We start from the raw sequence: 25,022 nt of genomic DNA on the forward strand, positions 1-25,022 counted from the left end.
CGCCTGAGCTCAGCAAAGTCCAGAAGGACGGTGTCCCCCTCGCGCAGCTGACGGGGCTCTTTGCTTGTTAACTGCGCTTTTTCCCGAAAGGGCTCTCTCTGGTGACGATACCATTCAGGAGCCGGAGCAATAAATGAGCGAGTTGGACGCCACATAAGCACTGAGTTTTGTAAAAGATACACAGACTATGGAGCGCAGCCAAAATGCCAGGAACAAAAGGTATTATTTGTAAAGTAAAATTTTATGATATGGTTAGCCTATATATATTTTTATTATAGCCTATTTTTTCTATATAAAACAAATATTATCATATATAAATGCTTTTCTCGGGGTAGTGTATAATGTAGTGAATTCATGCCTATGCTATACTGTGTGTCTTTTTATTCTATTCAGTTGAATATGGGACTATCCATCTAGTTGGGCTAAGACAATGTATCTCAGTGCAAGAGGTGTCACTACAGTACCTGGTTCAAATCCAGGCTGTATCACATCTGGCTGTGATTGGGAAGCCCATAGGGTGGTGCACCCTAAGAATTTGTTCTTAACTGACCTGCCTAGTTAAATAAAGGTAAAATAGTGTGTTATTTGTGCCCAGTCTCCTCTACAGTCATACATTGACTATAACATTGACTATATGAACATTACAGTGGAGGCTGAGGGGAATCCGTTTGTTGTATTTAATGCCATTACCACGAGCCCATCCTCCCCAGTTAAGGTGGAAAATAAAATGCACCATCCCTTTTCCTGGATCATGGGGAGTTATTTTTAAAGACTAATAAATCAACATTCTTTCATCGTTTGTGGGCAACAAATCTGACAAGAAATCAGCTACCAAGGTAAGAACAAGAACTTCTCATTCATTGTAGATTAAAACATTCAAGTTTGAGTTTGTCTAAGTTATTTCCCCCCAATGAATCTCCTCAGCAACCTCAGAGTCCTAAGGAGCAACTGAAGAAAGCTGATCAGAAAGGAGATAACAAAAAGCAAGGAGGTAAGCATTAGAGTAATCGAGGATTGAGGTTAGGAGGATGATGGTCTAAAACAGCCTTGTGTATATGAGTTGTCATTTTCTAAGTTTAAGTCAACTCAATCCAGTCCTTGCTCTCCAAATGATTGAGCTGGACCAAGTCAATTATAGTCGGCTATTTCTTCCCACCCAATGCTACAGTATGTGATAAGCAGGGTCTCTTGTCTACTTTGCATGTTGTGTGTCTGCATTGAAGGTATCTTTCGGTGTTCCATCCCCTCTTAGGACAGCCGAAGGGAGAGAAGCAATAATTTCCAGGTATTTGTAAAGATGGCTCTGGAGACTCTGCTGGGATCCTGCCATCACAAGCATGGGGATCCTCAGGGTAGACAAGGCTGAAGAACCTCCCTTGGGCCTGCAGACAGGCCATCGCTACACAACTACGCTCACCTCTTCTCACAAGGGCAGAAAGTGACCCACATTTCCATCCATCAGTGATCCACTGGGTATGCCCTTTCTTCCCACCCTGTTTCCCCTCCCTCAGTCTGCTCTGGATTGTAGGAAGCTTGGAAATGGATGGTCACGAGGTCAAACTCAGCCAATGATCTGAGCTTCCCGAGAAACTGAAACCATCATCTACCCAATTGTTCCCTCCCAAAGTTCCTTATTTTGATCAACTAACAGTCCAAACCATTCTTGTAAATAAGCAAATAAACTATTTCCTAAAACAGTCCAGCAGTTTATTGTTACATGTTCACACAAGATATGTCTTTGAATGCTACATAAGAACATGTCTGCTTGTCAGAAATGGTTTACTCAAGGTAGCTTCCTTTAACAGTACTTCACATAAACTTGAACCAAAGATAAATAGCGATTCAGGTTTGATACAAAATGTATTAAAAAGTATCACATATCTCCCTCAGTAGCTTCACACATATTGTAGGTAAAAGTTTGACAAAACAAACCCTTGAGATTAATATTTCACTAGGACAGTGGTGAAAGGTGGTGTGCTAAGGCTGTGCACTTGTGCCACAGATAGAACAATGAGACAGATATTTCACCAGATGTATAAAGGTGAAGCATCCGTTAGCCGTTTCCACCCACTACCAAATATGGTAGTGAGAGGAAGCCCAGCGGCCAGCAGTGGGAGAAGATGGAAGGAGATGGCCAGTCTGCAAATTAAACATTTGATCTCAATACAGTTCAGCTACAAAAACTATAAATCAGTTATGAACAAAGTGGATTAAGTTTTGTAGACTTTCCCGTTTATCAAAGCAAAATACAAAACATTTGCTTTGTTTAGGTGTGCAAAGGCGAATTGAGTAATTGCACACTTCAGAGTACGCATTCCCTAACCGAAATGTGCAGATGCATGCTAGAACAGGCCAATAGGATTTCACTAGCTCGTGCTTGGCTCTGCCAACCTCCTTGCTTGTTCTGCCCACTATGACTAATTTGTTCACATTGGAAACAGGCTGTGGTCTTGGTTTAGCTATACAAATATTTTCTTGTGCATTGCAATGCAAATGAGTTGAACCTTGTATTCTACAGGAAAGCCTACTAAATTATAGTATATGTAATATCTCGTGGACAGATCTACGTAAACATAACAGATACGGTAGAATCTGTCGGTAAGGAATGGGATGTGTGGGATAACCAGCAGCAGTACGATTCAGTTTATGTGCAGTATGTTCAGGAGCAGTATGCATTCCATTAGAAATAATACATTTTCTTAAAAGCATGTTTTTTTTAAAAGAGCAGGATATAGAAAATGACCAAAGCCTTTAGTTACTGATGCAACTTCAAACGTCATCTTCATTTTGCATCGAAAACAGGAAGTTATGTATTTTCATAATCTGCTTTACAGCAACATGAAGAACTCTGACTGACCAAGTAAAGACTTTAGTATTCTTTCTTGACTGAACTACAATAATTTGTCAAATATATCACAGTTACATAGTTATTAACAGGACAATGGAAAAACTGGCTAAAATTTGGCCCCAATTGACATGATTATTTCCATAAATAAAATAAAAACTTATATTTCTACTAAAATCCACAAAAGGAAAGCTGCCTAATAATTCTGTTTTGTGCTGTCATACAAATAGAAACTTTCTTAATCTCCAACCTGGGTTTTATTTACATACTCTACAGATGTAATAGAAAAATATATAGCATTCTAATATAGAGAAACAGGAAAACAATACTTAAATGGCATATTCTGGAATCACTTCTGAAAACTAGTTCTTAGCAGTCCATAAAAGAGTGAATGAATGACCACTGCCATGCTGACAGGATGGGTATTGATTGAGAATCACAGTGAGATGTCAGATAGCAGATCCTGATCAGTCTTTCCACAAGGGACGAATGCAGCAGCTCAAACAAAATGATGTGATTAAAAACAAAATTAAGCGATTAAGGAAGAGTGGGACATTATTTTAAGAGTATCAAAAATAGTTTGTCACCAGCAGGTTACAGTAAGTAGATAGCCCAATCTCTTAGGCGGTGTCCTGAGCACTGCATGTTGGTCTAGAGTAAAATAGTTTATATACTGTACAAAGGGGTGGTTCATTTCTCTCCACGTCTCTATCCCCAGCTCGCTCTCTCTTACAGACACACATTTAGAGGATAATGCGGTAGAGCACCCAGCAGCCAAACGTCACCCAGTGGCTGGCCCAGCTCAGCTCCGACCACTTCTGAATGGTGTGGTTGGCCACGTCACTCTGTAAAGGGAGAGAACGTAGACATGGGTTTGAAATGTCTAACTCAACCATAATGCTTCGTTCTAAAAGATCTGACGATGACTCAGAGTATGTATTTGACCATCTTAGAGATGACACCATTCAGTAAATAGTTACCTCTTCATCATCATCCATGTAGTCAACACTGGAGTTGAACAGAGAGCCCAGGTATGCCAGGTGGAAGACAGCCAGGGTGCTGAAGGCTACGTTAATGACGTACACCCACAGGACCTGTGTGGATGGGAGGAGCAGAAGAGATTGCAAACATTCTTATTGGTGATTTTTTGGCATTGGTTAAAGGAAAGGTTCACCCATTTTGAATGTTATGTTTTTGTGCATCTTTGAGTGATGTTCCCTGGGTAATTTTTATTGGCGTTCAAGCAGGCAGAAATCCTTGCTGCACCCTGATAGTCGCTCTCACTACACTGGAAGTTAACAGGAATACAACTTTAAAATTGTGAAAACGTCTATCATACATGTCATATTTTAATACTGGTCGATGTCAGAACGTCTTCTTTCGAATGAGCCATTGATCATATTTTTGCGATATTCCTACCTCGAGAAATACAGTGGGGCAAAAAAGTATTTAGTCAGCCACCAATTATGCAAGTTCTCCCACTTAAAAAGATGAGGCGTGTAATTTTCATCATAGGTACACTTCAACTATGACAGACAAAATAAGAAAAAATCCAGAAAATCACATTGTAGGATTTTTAATGAATGTATTTGCAAATTATGGTGGAAAGTAAGTATTTGGTCACCTACAAACAAGCAAGATTTCTGGCTCTCACAGACCTGTAACTTCTTCTTTAAGAGGCTCCTCTGTCCTCCACTCGTTACCTGTATTAATGGCACCCGTTTGAACTTGTTATCAGTATAAAAAGACCTGTCCACAACCTCAAACAGTCACACTCCAAACTCTACTATGGCCAAGACCAAAGAGCTGTCAAAGGACACCAGAAACAAAAAATTATAGACCTGCAACAGGCTGGGAAGACTGAATCTGCAATAGGTAAGCAGCTTGGTTTGAAGAAATCAACTGTGGGAGCAATTATTAGGAAATGGAAGACATACAAGACCACTGATAATCTCCCTCGATCTGGGGCTCCACGCAAGATCTCCCCCCGTGGGGTCAAAATGATCACAAGAACAGTGAGCAAAAATCCCAGAACCACACGGAGGGGACCTAGTGAATGACCTGCAGAGAGCTGGGACCAAAGTAACAAAGCCTACCATCAGTTACGCACTACGCCGCCAGGGACTCAAATCCTGCAGTGCCAGACGTGTCCCCCTGCTTAAGCCAGTACATGTCCAGGCCAGTCTGAAGTTTGCTAGAGAGCATTTGGATGATCCAGAAGAAGATTGGAGAATGTCATATGGTCAGATGAAACCAAAATAGAACTTTTTGGTAAAAACTCAACTCGTCATGTTTGGAGGACAAAGAATGCTGAGTTGCATCCAAAGAACACCATACCTACTGTGAAGCATGGGGGTGGAAACATCAGGCTTTGGGGCTGTTTTTCTGCAAAGGGACCAGGACGACTGATCCGTGTAAAGGAAAGAATGAATGGGGCCATGTATCGTGAGAGTTTGAGTGAAAACCTCCTTCCATCAGCAAGGGCATTTTTCAAGTCTTTCAGCATGACAATGATCCCAAACACACCGCCCGGGCAACGAAGGAGTGGCTTCGTAAGAAGCATTTCAAGGTCCTGGAGTGGCCTAGCCAGTCTCCAGATCTCAACCCCATAGAAAATCTTTGGAGGGAGTTGAAAGTCCGTGTTGCCCAGCAACAGCCCCAAAACATCACTGCTCTAGAGGAGATCTGCATGGAGGAATGGGCCAAAATACCAGCAACAGTGTGTGAAAACCTTGTGAAGACTTACAGAAAACATTTGACCTCTGTTATATACCCTTTGTTGGCAATGACAAAGTATTGAGATAAGTATTTGGTCAAAAACAAAAGTTTATTTTCCACCATAATTTGCAAATAAAATCATTAAAAATCCTACAATGTGATTTTCTGGATTTTTTTCTCTCTCATTTTGTCGGTCATAGTTGTAGTGTACCTATGATGAAAATTACAGGCCTCTCATCTTTTTAAGTGGGAGAACTTGCACAATTGGTGGCTGACAATACTTTTTTGCCCCACTGTATGGAATTTAATGGAGGGTCTAGCACAGTTTTCCTATTTAGTTCAGGGTGTATTACATGGTGCCCTTGCCATAGATATTATAGAAAGGAGATAGGAATCCAATGAATGAAGGAATGTATAACACCCCACCCAGCAGACTGTCAACCAATCGCGTTCACGTTATCATGCTGCATTAGGCGGTTGCTAAGCTAATCGTCACGCAATCCCTTCTCAAAGTCAGTGTATATGTTGAGAAAGGTGCGGATTTTCCTCGAAAGTACGTAATGTCACGATCCCAAAGCTATGCGATATCACGGATAGCAAGTTAATTATCTCACATCTCGGGAAATATTTCTAATGTGTTACTTCTTGTTGACGGAATTTGTGCTAATGTTGGGTTTTGAACTAGCGCCCAATACTCCTATTTACTCCTTGCAGGAGAGAACTCCTTGTCCCAGAATGCACCGCACGGCCCATTGACGTAGCATGGGCAACGTCTCCTCAAAAGTATATCTGCCATTGCAAATGTTAGACTCCACTCTGTGAGGCACATCGATCTGCAGGTTGAATATGGTGACATTGTAGATGCCTAAATTGATAGTGCAGTTTGTTTAGCCAATTTTACAGCTAACTAGCTACGTTACATGCTAATATGGTCATTGGTATTATTGTGTGTTGCTACGTTTGCTAGCCAGCCAGCCATTAGAAAGCATTGTGGATTTTGTAGTCGACTTGAGGTATAACAGATTTCCACAATGATTTTCCATGTTTCTACCAACCTTATTATAACGCCAAAATGAAACATTTGTTGACAAAAAATATTGTTCCCAGTGTTATTTAACACTAAATTACAGGACTGAATGGATGTGGGTATATTTTTCCTTTAAGTATAAGAGATATTGTGAAATGTTGTATGGACCATTTGCATGGGGACAATATTGACAAATCTTTTAGACTTTACACATGAAAATTCCATTATGCATAAATATCACACAAATAAAATATTTAAACCATACCTTATTGTTCTTGTGAGAGCAGTTTGGCTGGCATTTCTTTGACAGAATACACGCATTAAAAATGGCTGCCAATCTCTTCCGCAAAACTGGAACAGAGGAAAACAAAATAAAATTAGTCTCAGGCAGATCAAATATAATTCAATGATTTATCCTGTCATACATACTCAGCATTTGCTGTGTTTTGTGCCACAAAGCCAAGTTAATTGATTGTTCATTAGTAATAAATCAACTCTATATGTCACCAAAGGTTATTCTCCAGATGTAAATAGTGTTACTACTGAAAGGTAACGTGGAACTTAAATAAAATTAGCAAAGGGCTATTTTTGAATAGCAGGCCATTTATTTTATAGACTTACCATGCTCAATATACGTGATGAACCCGAGAGACAGTAGCACTGCACCCAGGTGGAAGCTGAGACCCTAAAGGCCAAAGGAGACAATGGTAAGAAAATCTCTTACACACCTGCACTCACACCTGCGTGTGCATACTCACATGTAGAAGTGCACTGGCTGTGTATGTCACTAGGATGGCTGAAAAGGTTCCAAGGTTGCGAGCACTGGTAAAAACATCTGGGTGATCAGACAGAAACAGTTTTATGGGAATCATGGTTGTTTCCGGGTTCAAATGGAGTAATTGAGTTGGGATTTTCACTGCTTTACATTTAAATTTGTAGAGAGGCAACTGAAGTTTTTTAAATGTATTTGTATTTTTTTAATATAAATAACAGTTGTATTAATTCTGTGTATTTGGTTCAAAGTAAGGTTTTTATAGGCAGAGTAACAATGCTGTAAATGTGTCCCATTTCACAGAAAGCTTACAGGTGTTGAGCCATTTGGACATGGGCAGATTCCACGAGGTGGCCACCTCCACCATAGACCTGGGAAACTCCACATGCAAGGGCCTGGCAATCGTCATATCCCTGGAGAATAAAACACATGCATTTCAGTTGGGCTGTTTGAAGGGGGAAAGAGAACTAGGAGGGGGCCAAATAAGGTATTTACAGTGCATTCGGGAAAAATAGAAACCTTATTTACACAATTATTCAGTCCTTTAGCTATGAGACTCGAAATTGAGCTCAGGTGCATCTAGTTTCCATTGATCATCCTTGAGATGTTTCTACAACTTGAAATTGATTGGATATGATTTGGAAAGGCACACACACCTGTCTATATAAGGTCCCATAGTTGACAGTGCATGTCAGAGCAAAAACCAAGCCATGAGGTTGATGGAATTGTCCGTAGAGCGCTAAGATAGGATTGTGTCGAGCCACATTTCTGCAGCATTGAAGGTTCCCAAGAACACAGTGGCCTCCATCATTCTTAAATGGAATAAGTTTGGAACCACCAAAACTCTTCCTAGAGCTGGCCACCCGGCCAAACTGAGCAATCAGGGGAGAAGGGCCATGGTCAGGGTGGTGACCAAGAACCCGATGGTCACTTTGACAGAGCTCCAAAGTTGCTCTGGGGAGATGGGAGAACCTTCCAGAAGGACAACTATCTCTGCAGCACTCCACCAATCAGGCCTTTACAGTAGAGTGGCCAGACAGAAGCTACTCCTCAGTAAAAAGATACATGACAGCCCGCTTAGAGTTTGCCAATAGGCACCTAAAGGACTCTCAGTCCATGAGAAACAAGCTTCTCTGGTCTGCTGAAACCAAGATTGAAGTCTTTGGCCTGAATGCCATGCGTCACATCTGGAGGAAACCTGGCACCACCTCTACGGTGAAGCATGGTGGTGGCAGCATCATCATGCTGTGGGGATGTTTTCAGCGGCAGGGACTGGGAGACTAGTCAGGATCAAGGCAAAGATGAATGGAGCAGTGTACAGAGATCCTCGGAGAAAACTTGCTCAAGAGCACTCAGGACCTTACACTGGGGCAAGGTTCACCTTCCAACAGGACAACGACCCTAAGCACACAGCCAAGACAATGAAGGAGTGGCTACATGACAAGTCTCTGAATGTCCTTGAGTGGCCCAGCCATAGCCCAGACTTGAATCCGATCAAACATCTCTGGAGAGACCTGAAAATCTGTGCAGCAACACTCCCCATCCAACCTGACAGAGGATCTGCAGAGAAGAATGGAGAAACTCCCCAAATACAGGTGTGCTAAGCTTGTAGTGTCATACCCAAGTCTTAAGGCTGTAATTACGGCCTACGGTGCATCAAAAAAGTACTGAGTAAAGGGTCTGAATACTTATGGAAATGGGATATATTTTTTTCTCTTTGTGATATACATTTGCAAAAAAAATATCTAAAAACCTGTTTTTGCTTAGTCATGTTGGGTTCTGACACTGAGGGAGAGAGGGTAATGTTTAACGTTTACATTATATCAGGTATCCTATTGAAATATTGAGTGCCGGGAAGCGATCACATGGCAGGCATTAATAAGGGGAGAGCCATGGGGGGTAAGATCAGGCCACGTTAAGGTTTATGGCCCATATCACTTAGTGTCCTGGCTAGCAGTGATACAATGTTTGTACAGGTGTGTAGGAGGAGACTCAGCCTAGGCGGAAGGGTTAAATATCAGTGCTTGTGTGAAAATGTGTTTGTCTAATGCAACTAAATTTATTCATCTGTGAAGAATAAATTTAGTTAATCTTTCATAGTGTCCGTTGAGTTTTTTACTCTGAGAATTAGAACCTAACAGTCATTATGGGGCATTGTGTGTAGATTAATGAGGGGAAAAAACGATTTGATCATTTTGAGAACAAGATTAACGTAACAAAATGTGGAAAAACTCAAAGGGTCTGAATACTTTCCAAATGCACTGTACATGATGGCACATCTAAGCCAAGCCTAGTCACCATGATGCTTTAATGCCCTGACCATTTGAGGTTGTCTTTCTCCTCAGTGAAGCCTGCTCCAGCCAGAGTGGTGGTGGTCTCACTCAGGTAACCCACAAAGTAGTTGCTGAAGTGGAATGAGAGTGCATTCTCATAGGCCAGGAGCCACCTAGAGGTCAATGGAAGAAGGTTAGATTAGAAGACACCTGTCAAAATAAAAGCCTCAAATCACACTTACGGTATTTTCCTGTGCTGTATATATTTCCACACTGAGGTTGGACTAATACTGCGAAATTGTTTTAAAAATTTGATAATGCCCTATTAGTGTAAGAGCTGTTTGGTGGGATGTAGTTTTGGCCTGCCTGGTAATGTGGTAAATAGACCAATAAAAAAAAGAGTGTTCCCAACCTTTCTGCCAATAACAGCTAGTTCTCCCCCCCACTCAAATGTTTACTTGTTCTCCCACCAGATTTCCCAACCAAACGCAATTGATGTGAGCAGAGGTGCATACGAGCACTTCTTTCCCACTGTCGCACCTTCACACTGCACTTTTCCACCTGAAGTCCATTTTTATTCTTCTTGCTTGAGATATTGCTCTTCGCTAGGTTTCTTTTTGAACATTTAATTGAAAACAATCATAGTAAGGTACTTAATTGTTAAGCAGAAATGATTTAATATGGAGATTAAAACTACTGCATTGGACCTACCAATAATACAATTCTCCATGGTAATATAAATGCCATTAAACATACCTTGCCACAGAAGCTCTGCGCAGCAAACAATAGAAGGAAAATGTTAATCAGTTATCACCATTTATTTTATTCAATACATTTAACTGATACACACTCACTCTTAAGTCTCATGGCATGAATGGGCAGGACAGAGACGCGGTTGTAGGAATGATGGGGATAAAGAGGTGCAGGTGTCAGGAAGGTGGAAGAGCTGGTGAGTTAGAAATGGACATGCAACATAAAATAAATTACAGAGACAGATGGAGGATATTGTATAGTCATTAAATCTGATAAATATTTACCTGATCTTCCGTTTTGTTTTGCTGGGGATAGAGCCAAGGCAAGAACATTTATTTAAAGGGAGGAAAATAAACAAATAAGAATGCACTACAGAAAAACATTACTCAAACATCTTTCCTACAAAAGACATTTACGTTGCACTTGTCTTTGAACGATCACACATCAATGTCTGTGGATGCATTCTATGACCTACACTAAATCATTACAACAGCAATAAGAGGTTAGGTCATCCACTTACTTGCGTAGCAGCTTGTCTCCGTAGATGGGGATGAAGTAAGGGAAGAGGTAGGGAGCAACACAGTTAGAGGTGATCAGACACAGCTGGCTCTTCACCCAGCTGACACACACTTTCCATATCCAGGAGAAACTCTGAGGAAGACGAGGAGAATATCTAAATACCATCCCTCTCAATATACTTTATCTATCTTCTTCCGTATCCCTCTGCTCTAGACAGGACTTAACATTGAACTTACCAGTTTGCGGCCCTCTATAGCCTCTCTGTAGCTGTTAAAGCTGATCCAGGGCCCAAATATGATAGTCCCAACAAAGTAGATATAGCCCATGAACTCCACAGGAGAAGGCACATTAGCCACCACGCCCCGATCCAGGTCAAAGGCTAGAGAAATGGCCTTCATGGCAACCACCATCTGGGAACCTGCAGATACAGTACTCAGTGAGACTTGAAATATTCATCACATTGTTAATGTTTTCATGTACAACACATAGCTGTAACCTGTTAATTCATCTTTCACTGGGTTTTGGGGGATACACAGTACCAGTCAAGTTCAGACACACCTACTAATTCAAGGCGTTCTCTTTATTTTTACTATTTTCTACATTGTAGAACAATAGAAGACATAAAAACTAAAAAAATATAGTTGAAGTCGGAAGTTCACATACACTAATTAAAACTTGTTTTTCAACCACTCCACAAATGTCTTGTTAACAAACAATAGTTTTGGCAAGTCAGTTAGGACATCTACTTAGTGCATGACAAGTCATTTTTCCAACAATTGTTTACAGACAGATTATTTCACTTAATCACAATTCCAGTGGGTCAGAAGTTTACATACATTAAATTGACTGTGCCTTTAAACAGCTTGGAAAATTCCAGAAAATGATGTCATGGCTTTAGAAGCTTCTGATAGGATAATTGACATCATTTGAGTCAATTGGAGGTGTACCTGTGGATGTATTTCAAGGCCTACCTTCAAACTCAGTGCCTCTTTGCTTGACATCATGGGAAAATCAAAAGAAATCAGCCAAGACCACAGAAAAAAATTGTGGACCTCCACAAGTCTGGTTCATCCTTGGGAGCCATTTCCAAACACCTGAAGGTACCACGTTCATCTGTACAAACAATAGTACGCAAGTATAAACACCAAACACGTTCTGTCTCCTAGAGATGAATGTACTTTGCTGCAAAAAGTGCTAATCGATCCCAGAACAACAGCAAAGGACCTTGTGAAGATGCTGGAGGAAACAGGTACAAAAGTATCTATATCCACAGTAAAAAGAGTCCTATCTCGACATAACCTGAAAGGCCGCTCAGCAAGGAAGGAGCCACTGCTATAAAACCATAAAAAAGCCAAACCACCAGAGAAATGGCCTCTGGTCTGAAATAAAATAGTTTGGCCATAATGTTTGTTTGGCCATAATGACCCTCTATGTTTGGAAGAAAAAGGGGGAAGCTTGCAAGCCGAAGAACATCATCCCTACCGTGAAGCACAGGGGTGGCAGCATCATGTTGTGGGGGTGCTTTCCTGCAGGAGGGACTGGGGCACTTCACAAAAGAAATTCTGTGGATATATTGAAGCAACATCTCAAGACATCAGTCAGGAAGTTAAAGCTCGGTCGCAAATGGGTCTTCCAAATGGACAATGACCCCAAGCATACTTCCAAAGTTGTGGAAAAATGGCTTAACATCAGCTAAGTCAAGGTATTGGAGTGGCCATCTCAAAGCCCTGACCTCAAACCTATAGAAAATTTGTGGACAGAACTGAAAAAGCGTGTGCGAGCAAGGAGGCCTACAAACCAGACTCAGTTTCACCAGCTCTGTCAGGAGGAATGGGCAAAAATGTATTTATTGTGGGAAGCTTGTGGAAGGCTCCCCAAACGTTTGACCCAAGTTAAACAATTTAAAGGCAATGCTACCAAATACTAATTGAGTCCATGTAAACTTCTGACCCACTGGGCATGTGGTGAATGAAATAAAAGCTGAAATAAATCACTCTACTATTATTCTGACATTTCACATTCTTAAAATAAAAGTTGTGATCCTAACTGACCTAAGACAGGGAATTTTTACTCTGATTAAATGTCAGGAATTGTGAAAAACTGAGTTTAAATGTATTTGGCTAAGGTGTATATAAACTTCTGACTTCACCCTTATGGAATAATGCAGTAACCAAAAAAAGTGGTAACCAATTTGAAATAAATGTTATATTTGAGATTCTTCAAATTAGCCACCCTCTGCCTTGATGACAGCTTTCCACACTTTTGGCATTCTCTCAGCCAGCTTCACCTGAGGTAGTCATGTATTTCAATTAACAGCTGTGCCTTGTTAAAAGTTAAATTGTGGAATTTCTTTCCTTCTTAATGTGTTTGAGCCAATCAGTTATGTTGTGACACGGTAGGGGTGGTATACAGAAGCTAGCCCTATTTGGTAAAAGACCAAGTCCATATTATGGTAAGAACAGCTCAAATAAGCAATGAGTAACGACAGTCCATTACTTTAAGACATGAAGGTCAGTCAATCTGGAAAATTTCAAGAACTTTGAAAGTTTCTTCAAGTGCAGTCACAAAAACCATCAAGCGCTATGATGAAACTGGCTCTCATGAGGACCGCCATAGGAAAGGAAGACCCAACTTACCTCTGCTGCAGAGGATAAGTTCATTAGAGTTACCAGCCTCAGAAATAGCAGCCTAAATAAATGCTTCACAGAGTTCAAGTGAAAGACATCTCAAAATCAACTGTTCAGAGGAGACAGTGTAGATCAGGCTTTCATGGTCAAATTGCTGCAAAGAAACCCCTACTAAAGGACACCAATAAGAAGAAGAGACTTTCTTGGGCCAAGAAACACGAGCCATAGACATTAGACCGGTGGAAATCTGTCCTTTGGTCTGAGTGCAAATTTTAGATTTTTGGTTCCAACCGCCGTGTCTTTGTGAGACGCAGAGTAGGTGAACGGATGATCTCTGCATGTGTGGTTCCCACTGTGAAGCATGGAGGAGAAAGTGTGATGGTGTGCGGGTGCTTTGCTGGTGACACGGTCTGTGATTCATTTAGAATTCAAGACACAATTAACCAGCATGACTACCACATCATTCTGCAGAGATACACCATCCCATCTGGTTTGCGCTTAGTGGGACTATCATTTGTTTTTCAACAGGACAATGACCCAACACACCTGCAGGGTATATAAGGGCTATATGACCAAGAAGGAGAGTGATGGAGTGCTGCATCAGATGAACAGGCCTCCACAATCACCCGAAAAGCAGCCAACAAGTACTCAACATATGTGAGAACTCCAAGATTTTTGGAAAAGCATTCCTCATGAAGCTGATTGAGAGAATACCAAGAGCGTGCAAAGTTGTCATCAAGTTGTCATCATCAGCAAAGGGTGGCTACTTTGAAGAATATAAAAGTATTTAGATTTGTTCAACACATTTTTGGTTACTTCATAGTTTGTCTTCACTATTATTCTACAATGTAGAAAAAAGTACAAATAAAGAAAATCCCTTGAATGAGTAGGTGTCTAAACATTTGACTGGTACCATGTATATATATATATAAAAACTAATTACAAAGTATGAACCAACCTCTCATTTTGTGCCAGGTGGTGGTGTCCATCATATGCAGCTCTCTGGTTGGATAAGTCAACAGTAGACCAATTAGAGGCGGTTTACTCCACTAGGAGCTAAAAGGACTAAGTCAAGTTGTTTATCATCAATCATCTTTGCTTAAAAAGTTGTATGTTGTTGCCTGGTAACAGAGAAGGCCTACCTACCCCATGAGCAGGTAGATGAGGATGGTGATGGAGAGGAAGGTGGCCCGGTTACTGGAGTGTCGACAGAGGAAGAGGATGAGGTAGCACAGTAGACTGAGCAGTACCACCCACACCATGTGGAGCTCAAAGAACAGGTACAGGGTGTAGAACCCTCCTGCCACAGTGCTCAGGTGTTTCACATAGGATGGGAGGCCTGACCAGGCCAACAAAACAACAAGACAGAAGAGAATAAGAGCATGTAGTTGTAGACAGTCATAAAACATGCATGTAGTTCTTCAGTACTATATAATCATTTTTCAAAAATGTCAAATCTAAATGACTCATCATGTCTGCGACAATGAAATTCCAAAAGTGACGTTTCAAACAAAGGAATGTGAAATCTCACCCAGAATCCAGAGAAGTCGGCATAGAAGGCAGATGACCAGAAGCTGCCAGACCTGCTCCAGGCCCTGCTGAGCGGTGGGCAGAAGACAGCCCTCCACAAGCTCATGGAAGAACTCCTGTCGGCTGAAGGACCCCATCATGCTATTCACAGAACCTTGGAAGGTTCACTCTTCGTGCATGCTGACAAAGTAAGCAGAGCAGGGTTACTGGCTAAACTATATTAACTTTTTAAATGTAAGTTCTTTAGCAGATGCTGTTATCCAGAGCGACTTACAATTAATACATGAATCTTAAAATAGCTAGGGGCACAATCATATATCACAGTCGTTCCTCAGTAAAGTAGTTATCAAGTCTGTGATAGTAGGAAAAGACAAGCACAGTTTCTCTTTTTTTGGGGGGGGAGGCGGCATCTGTGCATCAACAAAATGCATATGATATGCAGGCAGCTGTGTGCGTTCATGGACAACTACAGACAGTACCAGGCAAGCTGTTCTGCTATATCAATATATCGTACATTTAATCTATAAGTGGTCCAAATGGTCTTCCACAAACGGACAGGTTTATGTTGTTTCCCAAGCTACAACACACAACATTAATTTGCATGCTGGTTTACAAGGCACAACTCACAAATAGCTAGCTAGCAGGCTGGCGCCATACAAATCCGTCCTAATCCGCAGTGCAGTTGTCTTCACACTGACGTCGGCTGCGGTTTGCAAAGGTCGTAGCAGTACAGTCTTCCATTATTGTGCTCACTTGATAACGATAGCTATCCGCTATTAATTAAATTCGCTGACCATGCTTTCTCACCAATCATCGACCATGATCAGATAAGAAAATACCTACACACAGTGGTGTCTGGATTGTTAGCCGAGCCCCACACGCTACACCGCCAGAGGGAGAAAGACGCTTTTTCACGAGACTCAGCATCATTCCAGATTTGCTTATATTTTTGAGAGGAAAATTGTGTTTTACCTCCAAACCCTTCAGTCAGTTGTTCCCTCAAATGGGTTTACTTGTCCGTTTCTTCTATCTGTAACCACTTGACACAATGTTATGAGCTTCATGCACGGCCGGTCCAGATGTAGCGTGACGCCGACACCAAGCACCAGGTTGTAGCATCAGCAGCAGTTGCTTTAGCAATTCATGCAGCCAGTGCTACCATACAAACGGATTAACCAATCAACTGCGTCGCTTTAGAGGAATCAGCCAATTATTGGAGTTGGTTGCCCCGATACAGGTAGTTAGCAAATCAACTGCAACTGTTACCAGTGGTGGCTTTGACTGTATGCCCAATCACAAAGGGTACATAAGGTACAGGTATTATGCGACCAATGGGACGCATACAGCGAAAAATACGCTCCGCCTGCAGATATCCTTTTGGTCATGGATTCGCAAATGCGTTCCAGTGAGCATAGCTTTGTCTCAGACAAACCTTACAAACCATATCGATAGATAATAGATCAATTGATTTGCAAAAAATCTAACAAATCAAATGTACAAATGAATTGTGAGTAAAGTAATAACTATACTGTGGCTTTGGGAGACCAGGGAATATCAAATTAGTCTATATACAGTGCATTCGGGAAGTATTCAGACCCCTTGACTTTTTACACATTTTGTTAAGTTAAAGTTATTCTAAAAATGGATTCAATTCAATTGTAATGACAAAGTGAACCATAATGACAAAGTGAAAAAAGTTTTTTCGATTTTTTTGCAAATGTATTCTTCGGTACAAGTCTCAATGACCATGAGTGGCCCAGCCAGAGCCCAGACTGGAACCCGATCAAACATCTCTGGAGACCTGAAAACAGCTGTGCAGCTTGAGAGGATCTGTAGAGAAGAATGTGACAAGCTTGTACCATCATACCCAAGAATACTTTATTTTTTATATTTTTTATTTTACCTTTATTTTACTAGGCAAGTCAGTTAAGAACAAATTCTTATTTTCAATGATGGCCTAGGAACAGTGGGTTAACTGCCTGTTCAGGGGCAGAATGACAGATTTGTACCTTGTCAGCTCGGGGATTCAAACTTGCAACCTTTCAGTTACTAGTCCAACGCTCTAACCACTAGGCTACCCTGCCGCCCCAGGCGAGGTTGTAATCGCTGCCAAAAGATGCTTTAACAAAGTACTGAGTAAAGGGTCTGAATACTTATGTAAATGTGATATCATTTTTTTTTTGTGTATACATTTGCAAAAATATATATATATTTTGCTTTGTCATTATGGGGTATGGTGTGTAGATTGGGGGGGGATCAGCTCAACCAATCAGATCAGCTCTTTAAAAGATCTGATGTGATTGGTCAAAAGACCAATTAGTGAAAAAAATATCGGAATTTGTCTGCCTTTGTAAACACAACCTAGTTTACATTTACCACATGAATAGTACTTCAAACTAAAAGTCAAAATTCAGTTTAACCAATATTTATATGAGAGATATGAGTCATTAGCTGCTGCCAAGGCAGTATCTACTCTTCCTGGGGTCCAGCAACATTAAGGCAGTTACAGTGCCTTGCGAAAGTATTCGGCCCCCTTGAACTTTGCGACCTTTTGCCACATTTCAGGCTTCAAACATAAAGATATAAAACTGTATTTTTTTGTGGAGAATCAATAACAAGTGGGACACAATCATGAAGTGGAACGACATATATTGGATATTTCAATACAGTTTTATATCTTTATGTTTGAAGCCTGAAATGTGGCAAAAGGTCGCAAAGTTCAAGGGGGCCGAATACTTTCGCAAGGCACTGTATATACGATTTCAATTATTACATGACATTACATTTTATAACACCTTTCACCTCAGCCCACATATCTATGATTAAAAAATCAATGCGTGTGTCTGTGTCTCTTCATTGTCCCCGCTGTTCCATAAGGTGTATTTTTATCTTTTAAAAGAAAAAAAGAAAATGATCCTGCTTGCATCAGTTACCTGATGTAGAATAGTTCCATGTATCCATGGACTATGTAGTACTGTGTGCTTTCCAAAGTCTTTTCTGGACTGGGATTGTGAAGAGACCTCTGGTGACATGTCTTGTGGGGTATGCATGGGTGTCTGAGCTGTGTGCTAGTAGTATAAATAGACAGCTTGGTGTCAGTAGTGCAGATGCGATAAAACTAGGGCCTGTAGGACCTGCCTTGTTGATAGTGCTGTTAAGGCAGAGTAGAGCTTTATTATGGACAGACATCTCTCCATCTTAGCTACTGTTGCATGAATATATTTTGACCATGACAGTTTACAATCCAGGATTACTCCAAGCAGTTTAGTCTCCTCAACTTGCTCAATTTCCACATAATTCATTACAAGATTTATTTGAGGTATTTTGAGGTTTAGTGAATGATTTGAATGACCATAATTTGCAAATAAATTCATTAAAAATCCTACGTGATTTTCTGGATTTTTTTCTCTCTCATTGTGTCTGTCGTAGTTGAAGTGTACCTATGATAAATTACAGGCCTCTCTCATCTTTTTAAGTGGGAGAACTTGCACAATTGGTGGCTGACTAAATACTTTTTTGCCCCACTGTAGCTGTGGGTTTATAGCCATAACACAAACGTTTTTCCATCAGCAAACTTTGATCAATAATGTCAAAAGCCACACTGAAGTCTTACAAAATAGCTTTTTAATCGACAATTTCTCTCAGCCATCAGTCATTTGTGTAAGTGCCGTGCATGTTGAATGTCTTTCCCTATAAATGTGCTGAAAGTCTGTTATCAATTTCTTTACTGTAAAATAGCATTGTATCTGGTCAAACAATGTTTTCCAAAAGTTTACTAAGGGTTGGAAATAGGCCGATTGGTCAGCTATTTGAGCCAGTAAAGGGGGACTAACTATTCTTGGGTAGAGGAAATACTTTTGCTTCTCTCCAGGTCAGAGGGCCCACACTTTCTTGTAGGATTAGATTGAAGATATGGGAGTGGCAATAGTGTCTGCTATTATCCTCAGTAATTTTCCATCCAAGTTGTCAGACCCAGGTGGCTTGTCATTGTTGATAGACAACAATAATTGTTTCATTTCTTCCACACTCACTTTTTGGAAATCATAATTTGGTTAGTAATACTTGGATGCATAGTGTCGGCATTTGTTGCTGGCATGCCTAAATTTACTAATCTTGCCAATGAAAGTCATTAACGTAGTTGGCAGTATCAATGTGTTTTGTGATGAATGAGCCATCTTATTTAATGAATGATGGAGCTGAGTTTGCCTTTAAGGTGCTCCAAAGCTTTTTATTATCATTCTTTATATAATTTATCTGTTTCATAGTATAGTTTCTTCTTTTTATTCAGTATAGTCACATGATTTTTCCATTTGCAGTACGTTTGCCAATCGGTCGTGCAGCCAGACTTATTTGCCATTCCTTTGACCTCATCCCTCTCAAAATAATTTAAAAAAAATCTTCACCAATCCACAGGAATTTAACAGTTTTCACAGTCATTTTCTTTATTGGTGCATGCTTATTAGTAACTAGAAAAAGCTATTTTACAAATGTGTCAAGTGCAGCGTCTGGTTGCTCCTCATCACACAGCACAGACCAGCAAATATTATTTACATCATCAACATAGGAATCACTACAAAATGTATTTTATGACCTCTTATACACTATATTAGGCCCAGCCTTTGGAACTTTGGTTTTCCTAGATATAGCTATTATATTGTGATCACTACAGCCGATGGATTTGGATACAGCTTTAAAGCAGATTTCGGCAGCATTAGTAAAGTTGTGATCAATACATGTTGATGATTTCATTCCTGTGCTGTTTGGTTGACTGACAACCTGAACCAGGTTGCTGGCACTGGTTACAGTTTGAAGCTTTTCATTGAGTGGCCAGCTTGATGAATGCCAGTCAATATTAAGGTCACATTGAAATGTTGTTGATATCACATACATTATCAAGCATTTCACACATATTATCCAGACACTGACTGTTAGTACTTGGTATATAGCAGCTCCCCAAAATAATGGGCTTTAGGTGAGGCAGGTGAACCAGTAGCAAAATTACTTCAATAGTATTTCATGAGATCCTCTCTAACCTTTACAGAAATGTGGCTCTGTATATAGGCCGCAACACCTCCCCCATTGGCATTTCTGTATTTTCTGTTGATGTTATAGCCATGTACTGCTACCACTGTATCACAGGTATTATCTAAGTGAGTTTCAGAGATAGTCAGAATACGAATGTCATCTGTTACTAGCAAGTTGATTTTCTGAACCTCATTTCTTAGGCTGTTTATGTTCATGTAGGCTATTTTTCACACTTTTCTGGGATGCTTTATTGTATTTATTGCTTTACTGGGAAGCTTATCAGAAGTAGACATGATAATGTTATTTATGTTGGAGCTGATAGTGCAGGGTGAGCGGCACACAGTGGACTTCCTACTAGGACACACCATAAGAACATAATTACTGTATACAATAGCTGTAGGATCGACAGAGGCATTCAGGGGAGTTAAGAGGGACATAAATTAGGTTACTTACATTGTGACTGCTACCACCCCTGGGATAATGTATATTTGCTGCAGCATTACTAACACTCAGCGACACAATGGTATCGGAGCTGGGCTTGGGTCATTGATAAGTCATTGTCTCAACGCAGCCTTGAAATGCGTGGACAGAGTCCATGAGCCAAGATGATTTGGATGTACTCTGTCATTCCCGTAGAGCATCTTCTGTTTCCAGGTGTCAAAGTTATCTATAAAAGTTATTCCAACAGAGCTATAGTAAACGTTACTCCGTCCATATCTCTGGACGATATCCAAACAGGGATCTTACTAGAGCTAGTCAAGCTCAGGACCCAGAACTAGATCCATAACAGTTGGTGATGGTAATAACCCACTTCTAGCACTGCTGATGCATATCAAATGTTATGTTTCACATAAGCACAATTTAGTGTTTACATGTTGTTGCAAGACAAGCATGATATAGAGAAGCAAGATGGGTGCCTCTTTAACCTTATTTAATACTGAAGATAAGTGATAGACATGTCTGCTGTAATACAGAGGAGGATACAAAGTACTTTACAGTATTTGTCAGACCAGTATTTTATGTTAGCTGAGCCAATATTTCTATGCATGCCTACATTCACTTTAAGAGGAGTCTCGTGACATAATAGAAAGAAGAAGAAAAAATACACTACATGACCAAAAGTATGTGGACACCTGCTCGTCGAACATCTCATTCCAAAATCATGGGCATTAATATGGAGTTGATCCCCCTTTGCTGCTATAACAGCCTCCACTCTTCTGGGAAGGCTTTCCACTAGAGGTTGGAACATTGCTGCAGGGACTTGCTTACATTCAGCCACAAGGGCATTAGTGAGGTCGGGCACTAATGTTGGGCGATTAGGCCTGGCTCGCAATCAGCGTTCCAATTAATTCCAAAGGTGTTCGATGGGGTTGAGGTCAGGGCTCTGTGCAGGCCAGTCAAGTTCTTCCACACCAATATCGCCAAACCATTTCTGTGTGGACCTCGCTTTGTACACGGGGGCATTGACATGCTGAGACAGGAAAGGGCCAACCCCAAGCTATTGCCACAAAGTTGGAAGCATAGAATCATCTAGAATATAATTGTGTGCTGTAGCGTTAAGACTTCCCTTCACTAGAACTAAAGGGCTTAGCCTGAACCATGAACAGTCCCAGACCATTATTCCTCCTCCACCAAACTTTACAGTTGACACTATGCATTGGGGCAGGTAGCGTTCTCCTGGTATCCACCAAATCCATATTTGTCCGTCGGAATGCCAGATGGTGAAGCGCAATTCATCACTCCAGAGAACGCGTTTCCCCTGCTCCAGAGTCCAATAGCAGCAAGCTTAACACCACTCCAGCCGACGCTTTGCATTGCGCATGGTGATCTTATGCTTGTGTACGGTTGCTCAGCCATGGAAACCAATTTCATGAAGCTCCCGATTAACAGTTCTCATGCTGACGTTGCTTCCAGAAGCAGTTTGGAACTTGGTAGTAAGTTTTGTAACCCGAGGACCGACGATTTTCTGCTCTTCAGCATGCGGCGGTCCCGTTTTGTGAGTTGTGTGATAGAAAATGTCTAGGAGCAGTTGTCGCTCCTAGACATTTTCATTTCACAATAACAGCAGTTACAGTTGACTGGGAAACTCCAGCTGGGCAGAAATTTGACAAACTGACTTGTTGGAAAGGTTGCATCCTATGATGGTGCTATGTTGAAAGCTCTTCAGTAAGGCCATTCTACTGCCAATGTTTGTCTATAGAGATTGCATGGCTGTGTGCTCGATTTTACACGCCTGTCAGCAAAGGGTGTGGCTGAAGTAACGCGATCCACATCATTCATTTATATATAGTAAAGTGTTAAGTCAAGAAATTAGTAAACACATTATCAATTTTAAAAAAAATACATATTTACAATCTACAGCCTGAGGTAGTTATGCAGAATTCAAATCAGAGACAATATATCATTTCATAGCAATTTGACTCTGGAACTTTAATTGTTACTCCAATTCAACAGAATTATTCACTTGACACGGACTATAGATATTCATAATTCATAATCAACAAAAAAACTCAGATTTATTTACATGTACATACATTGATGAGGGCAATTTCTGGACAATTTAATGGTTGAGAACCAGCAAGAAACACTACAGGCCTCTATGATCGTAATCTAAAAAGTGAATGAACATGATTTGTTATAGAAATTAGTTTTGAATGTGTAACAGAAGAGTAAGATAGCTTAACAGCAAGTAATTTAATAATGTATAGACAGTCTAATTAGCCCTTTCTTCACAATGGATCAAGTATAATTGAGTGAATGAATCATAATCCCAAAAATATATATACACTAAAGTAACACCAACAAAAACTTGTCATGATCTCAAAGGCAAAAACATAACATTTCAGAGGACTGTTAACCATTTTAAATGCTTGACAAAATATTTTCTAAATCATTATCACTGGTGGAGAGAAAGTTCTTATTTTCTCAAACTCAATGAAGGAATAAATACCAAAATCATGATGTGATGCAAAACAAGTGTTGAGGTATAAGTCCTTTTATGAAACAGTGCATCCACATGGGTGGAGAAGAAACAGAACAATGTTCATCTTGTTTTTAAAAATAATGATCTAACTGATTATCCCATTTGTTTCATCATGCAGAATCAAAGAATAACCTCGATGTCATACGCAACGTTTTGCAATTTTTCTCCTCTAGTTAACAACACAGGCCAAAGTTCCACTTGAGGCACAGAATGTACTTTCTCTGCTGTGCCTGGATGTTTGACTCTCCTCTTTTTCTTCTTCTTCTTCTTCTTAGAATGATCATGTTTGGTTGAGAGATTATGGCTCTTCTTGTTAAGCTTCTTAAGCTGCTTGGGTGTGAGTGTGACCTGAATGGGAGGTGTGGGTTGCATCGTGGGCATGGATTCGAACCCAGGTCGAGGCTCGAGGTCAGGTTGAGGTATGCCATTGGGGTACTCGTGACGCTGGCAGAAGAGTACACCACACTTTCGGCAGCGGTACGCCTCCTCTTTGGCATGGATGGTGTGGTGACGCTTTAGGTTGTGGTGTGTGGTGAACGAGCGCTCACACTGGTCGCAAGGAAAGGGGCGCTCCCCAGTGTGAACCCGCTGGTGCTCAGTGTAGTGGCTGCGGCTCAGGAAACGTTTCCCACACACACCACAGGGAAAGGGCCTTTCTTCGTCGTGGAACTGTTTGTGTCTCACCATCTGAGGAAAAGAGAAGAAGTTCTGGCCGCACACCTCACAGGTAAATCCTCCAACTGGGATGGCATGGTGCGAAGGTGGCAATAGCAGAGTGGGGGGCCGCTTGTATGGTTTTAGGGAAGGTTCTGGTATGATGAAAGGAGTCGATGGGACACTCCGTTTTTGTACTTTCAGGTTACCAGTAGATTCTGTTTGAAGAATAGCCATTGCAGCCTCGCGCACTTTGAAAACTGCAGCACCTGCTGCAGCCCGCTTGCCCAACCCAACGTGCCCAATTTCTTGGTCAGCCATGTCTACCTACTCCACCCAAAACCCTGGCAAAAAAGACGAGTCAGACTAAATAAATTAGAGGTAAAAGGACAAACTCTAAAGTACAGTAAAAAAAAAAAAAAGAAAGTTTGATGTTAACAATGAAACATGTGCCCATACCAATGGATAAATACATGATATATAATTTGCCATTTGTAATACTGCAATGTAGCTAACTAACGGTATTAAGCCATTATTCACCTAGCTAGCTACCCAGTGCATCTTCGTACCTTCAAACAAACTTGCTGTAAACTGAAATGCGTGTCAAGTACAGAAAGACACTGCGACTGGTTGTAACTAACTATCAAGAAAGAGCGTGGATTGTAGCTAACGTTAGCTTCCTAGGATAGCTTGCTAGAATAGCTAATAACATTTGTGTTGGCTCGTTGTAGCTAATCGTTAGTTAGCAAGCAGCTAAAGCGACGAGGCAGATTTTTCAAGAGGGTTGCTGGACCATCAACATTTGCACGTCTGCAATTCATATACACATATGTTATACAAAGAGGTGGCAGTTAATTGAAAAATACTTACAGAAAATAACGTTTAACGCTATAAAGGTGAAATTACACAAACGACAGCAAACTATGCAACTTTCATGGCAGTGTCGAGCGCTTTTTGTATGTTAGGTGCATCACTTACACACTCCCCCAGAAACTTAAGCACCCAATTTTGGTCCCCGTGTATGGCTGTAATGGTTCCGTTCCTACAGTACGTATGGCTGTACTGGTTCCGTTCCTACAGTACATGCATACGCCTTTAAAATATCGACGTGGATCTATATAACAAGTTACAATATGATGATATCTATATAACAGGTTTTGCGTAGTTTTTTTGTTTTTTTACACGTTAACACACCTGCAACTAGCATAAACAGCCGACATAGGTCACTATTGATCTGTTTCTAGACGGCTCACTATAAAAAATTTAAAATAAACGACAGGTAAATAACGACCACTA

General features: G+C 40.7%; 2 protein-coding genes and 1 long non-coding RNA gene across 5 annotated transcripts; 1 reads left to right on the plus strand and 2 right to left on the minus strand.

Annotated features, from left to right (window-relative positions):
• The first annotated feature begins 86 nt into the window (after window positions 1–86).
• LOC109907116 (uncharacterized) lies at window positions 87–1,700 on the plus strand. Of its 2 annotated transcripts, none has more exons than XR_002257485.2 (4): window positions 87–219; window positions 711–836; window positions 925–991; window positions 1,253–1,700. It is a non-coding gene; the product is annotated as an uncharacterized LOC109907116 (long non-coding RNA). The 2 variants fall into 2 exon arrangements; XR_004203687.1 differs by having other exon boundaries at window positions 88–219; window positions 648–836.
• Window positions 1,691–16,228, minus strand: LOC109908160 (protein-serine O-palmitoleoyltransferase porcupine). 2 transcript variants are annotated; one of them, XM_031794433.1, is made up of 15 exons: window positions 16,037–16,228; window positions 15,066–15,244; window positions 14,681–14,873; window positions 14,493–14,536; window positions 11,144–11,325; window positions 10,909–11,039; window positions 10,673–10,693; window positions 10,392–10,406; window positions 9,683–9,808; window positions 7,675–7,775; window positions 7,349–7,425; window positions 7,212–7,275; window positions 6,856–6,941; window positions 3,826–3,939; window positions 1,691–3,690 (listed from the first exon to the last, which is right to left on the minus strand). In XM_031794433.1, exons 2-15 carry the CDS (start codon window positions 15,202–15,204, stop codon window positions 3,589–3,591), a joined length of 1,395 nt encoding a protein of 464 aa, XP_031650293.1. In that variant the 5' UTR covers window positions 15,205–15,244; window positions 16,037–16,228; the 3' UTR covers window positions 1,691–3,588. The 2 variants fall into 2 exon arrangements, with proteins under 2 accessions (XP_031650293.1, XP_031650294.1); XM_031794434.1 differs by lacking the exon at window positions 16,037–16,228 and adding an exon at window positions 15,692–15,993.
• Window positions 16,229–22,488: 6,260 nt separating this feature from the next.
• LOC109908159 (myeloid zinc finger 1) lies at window positions 22,489–24,726 on the minus strand. Its single transcript, XM_020506687.2, has 2 exons — window positions 24,597–24,726; window positions 22,489–24,070 (listed from the first exon to the last, which is right to left on the minus strand). Exon 2 carries the CDS (start codon window positions 24,045–24,047, stop codon window positions 23,193–23,195), a length of 855 nt encoding a protein of 284 aa, XP_020362276.1. The 5' UTR covers window positions 24,048–24,070; window positions 24,597–24,726; the 3' UTR covers window positions 22,489–23,192.
• Between the last annotated feature and the right edge of the window lie 296 nt (window positions 24,727–25,022).

The sequence above is a fragment of the Oncorhynchus kisutch genome, linkage group LG17 (genome assembly GCF_002021735.2).
Source record: "Oncorhynchus kisutch isolate 150728-3 linkage group LG17, Okis_V2, whole genome shotgun sequence".
NCBI lineage: Eukaryota > Metazoa > Chordata > Actinopteri > Salmoniformes > Salmonidae > Oncorhynchus > Oncorhynchus kisutch.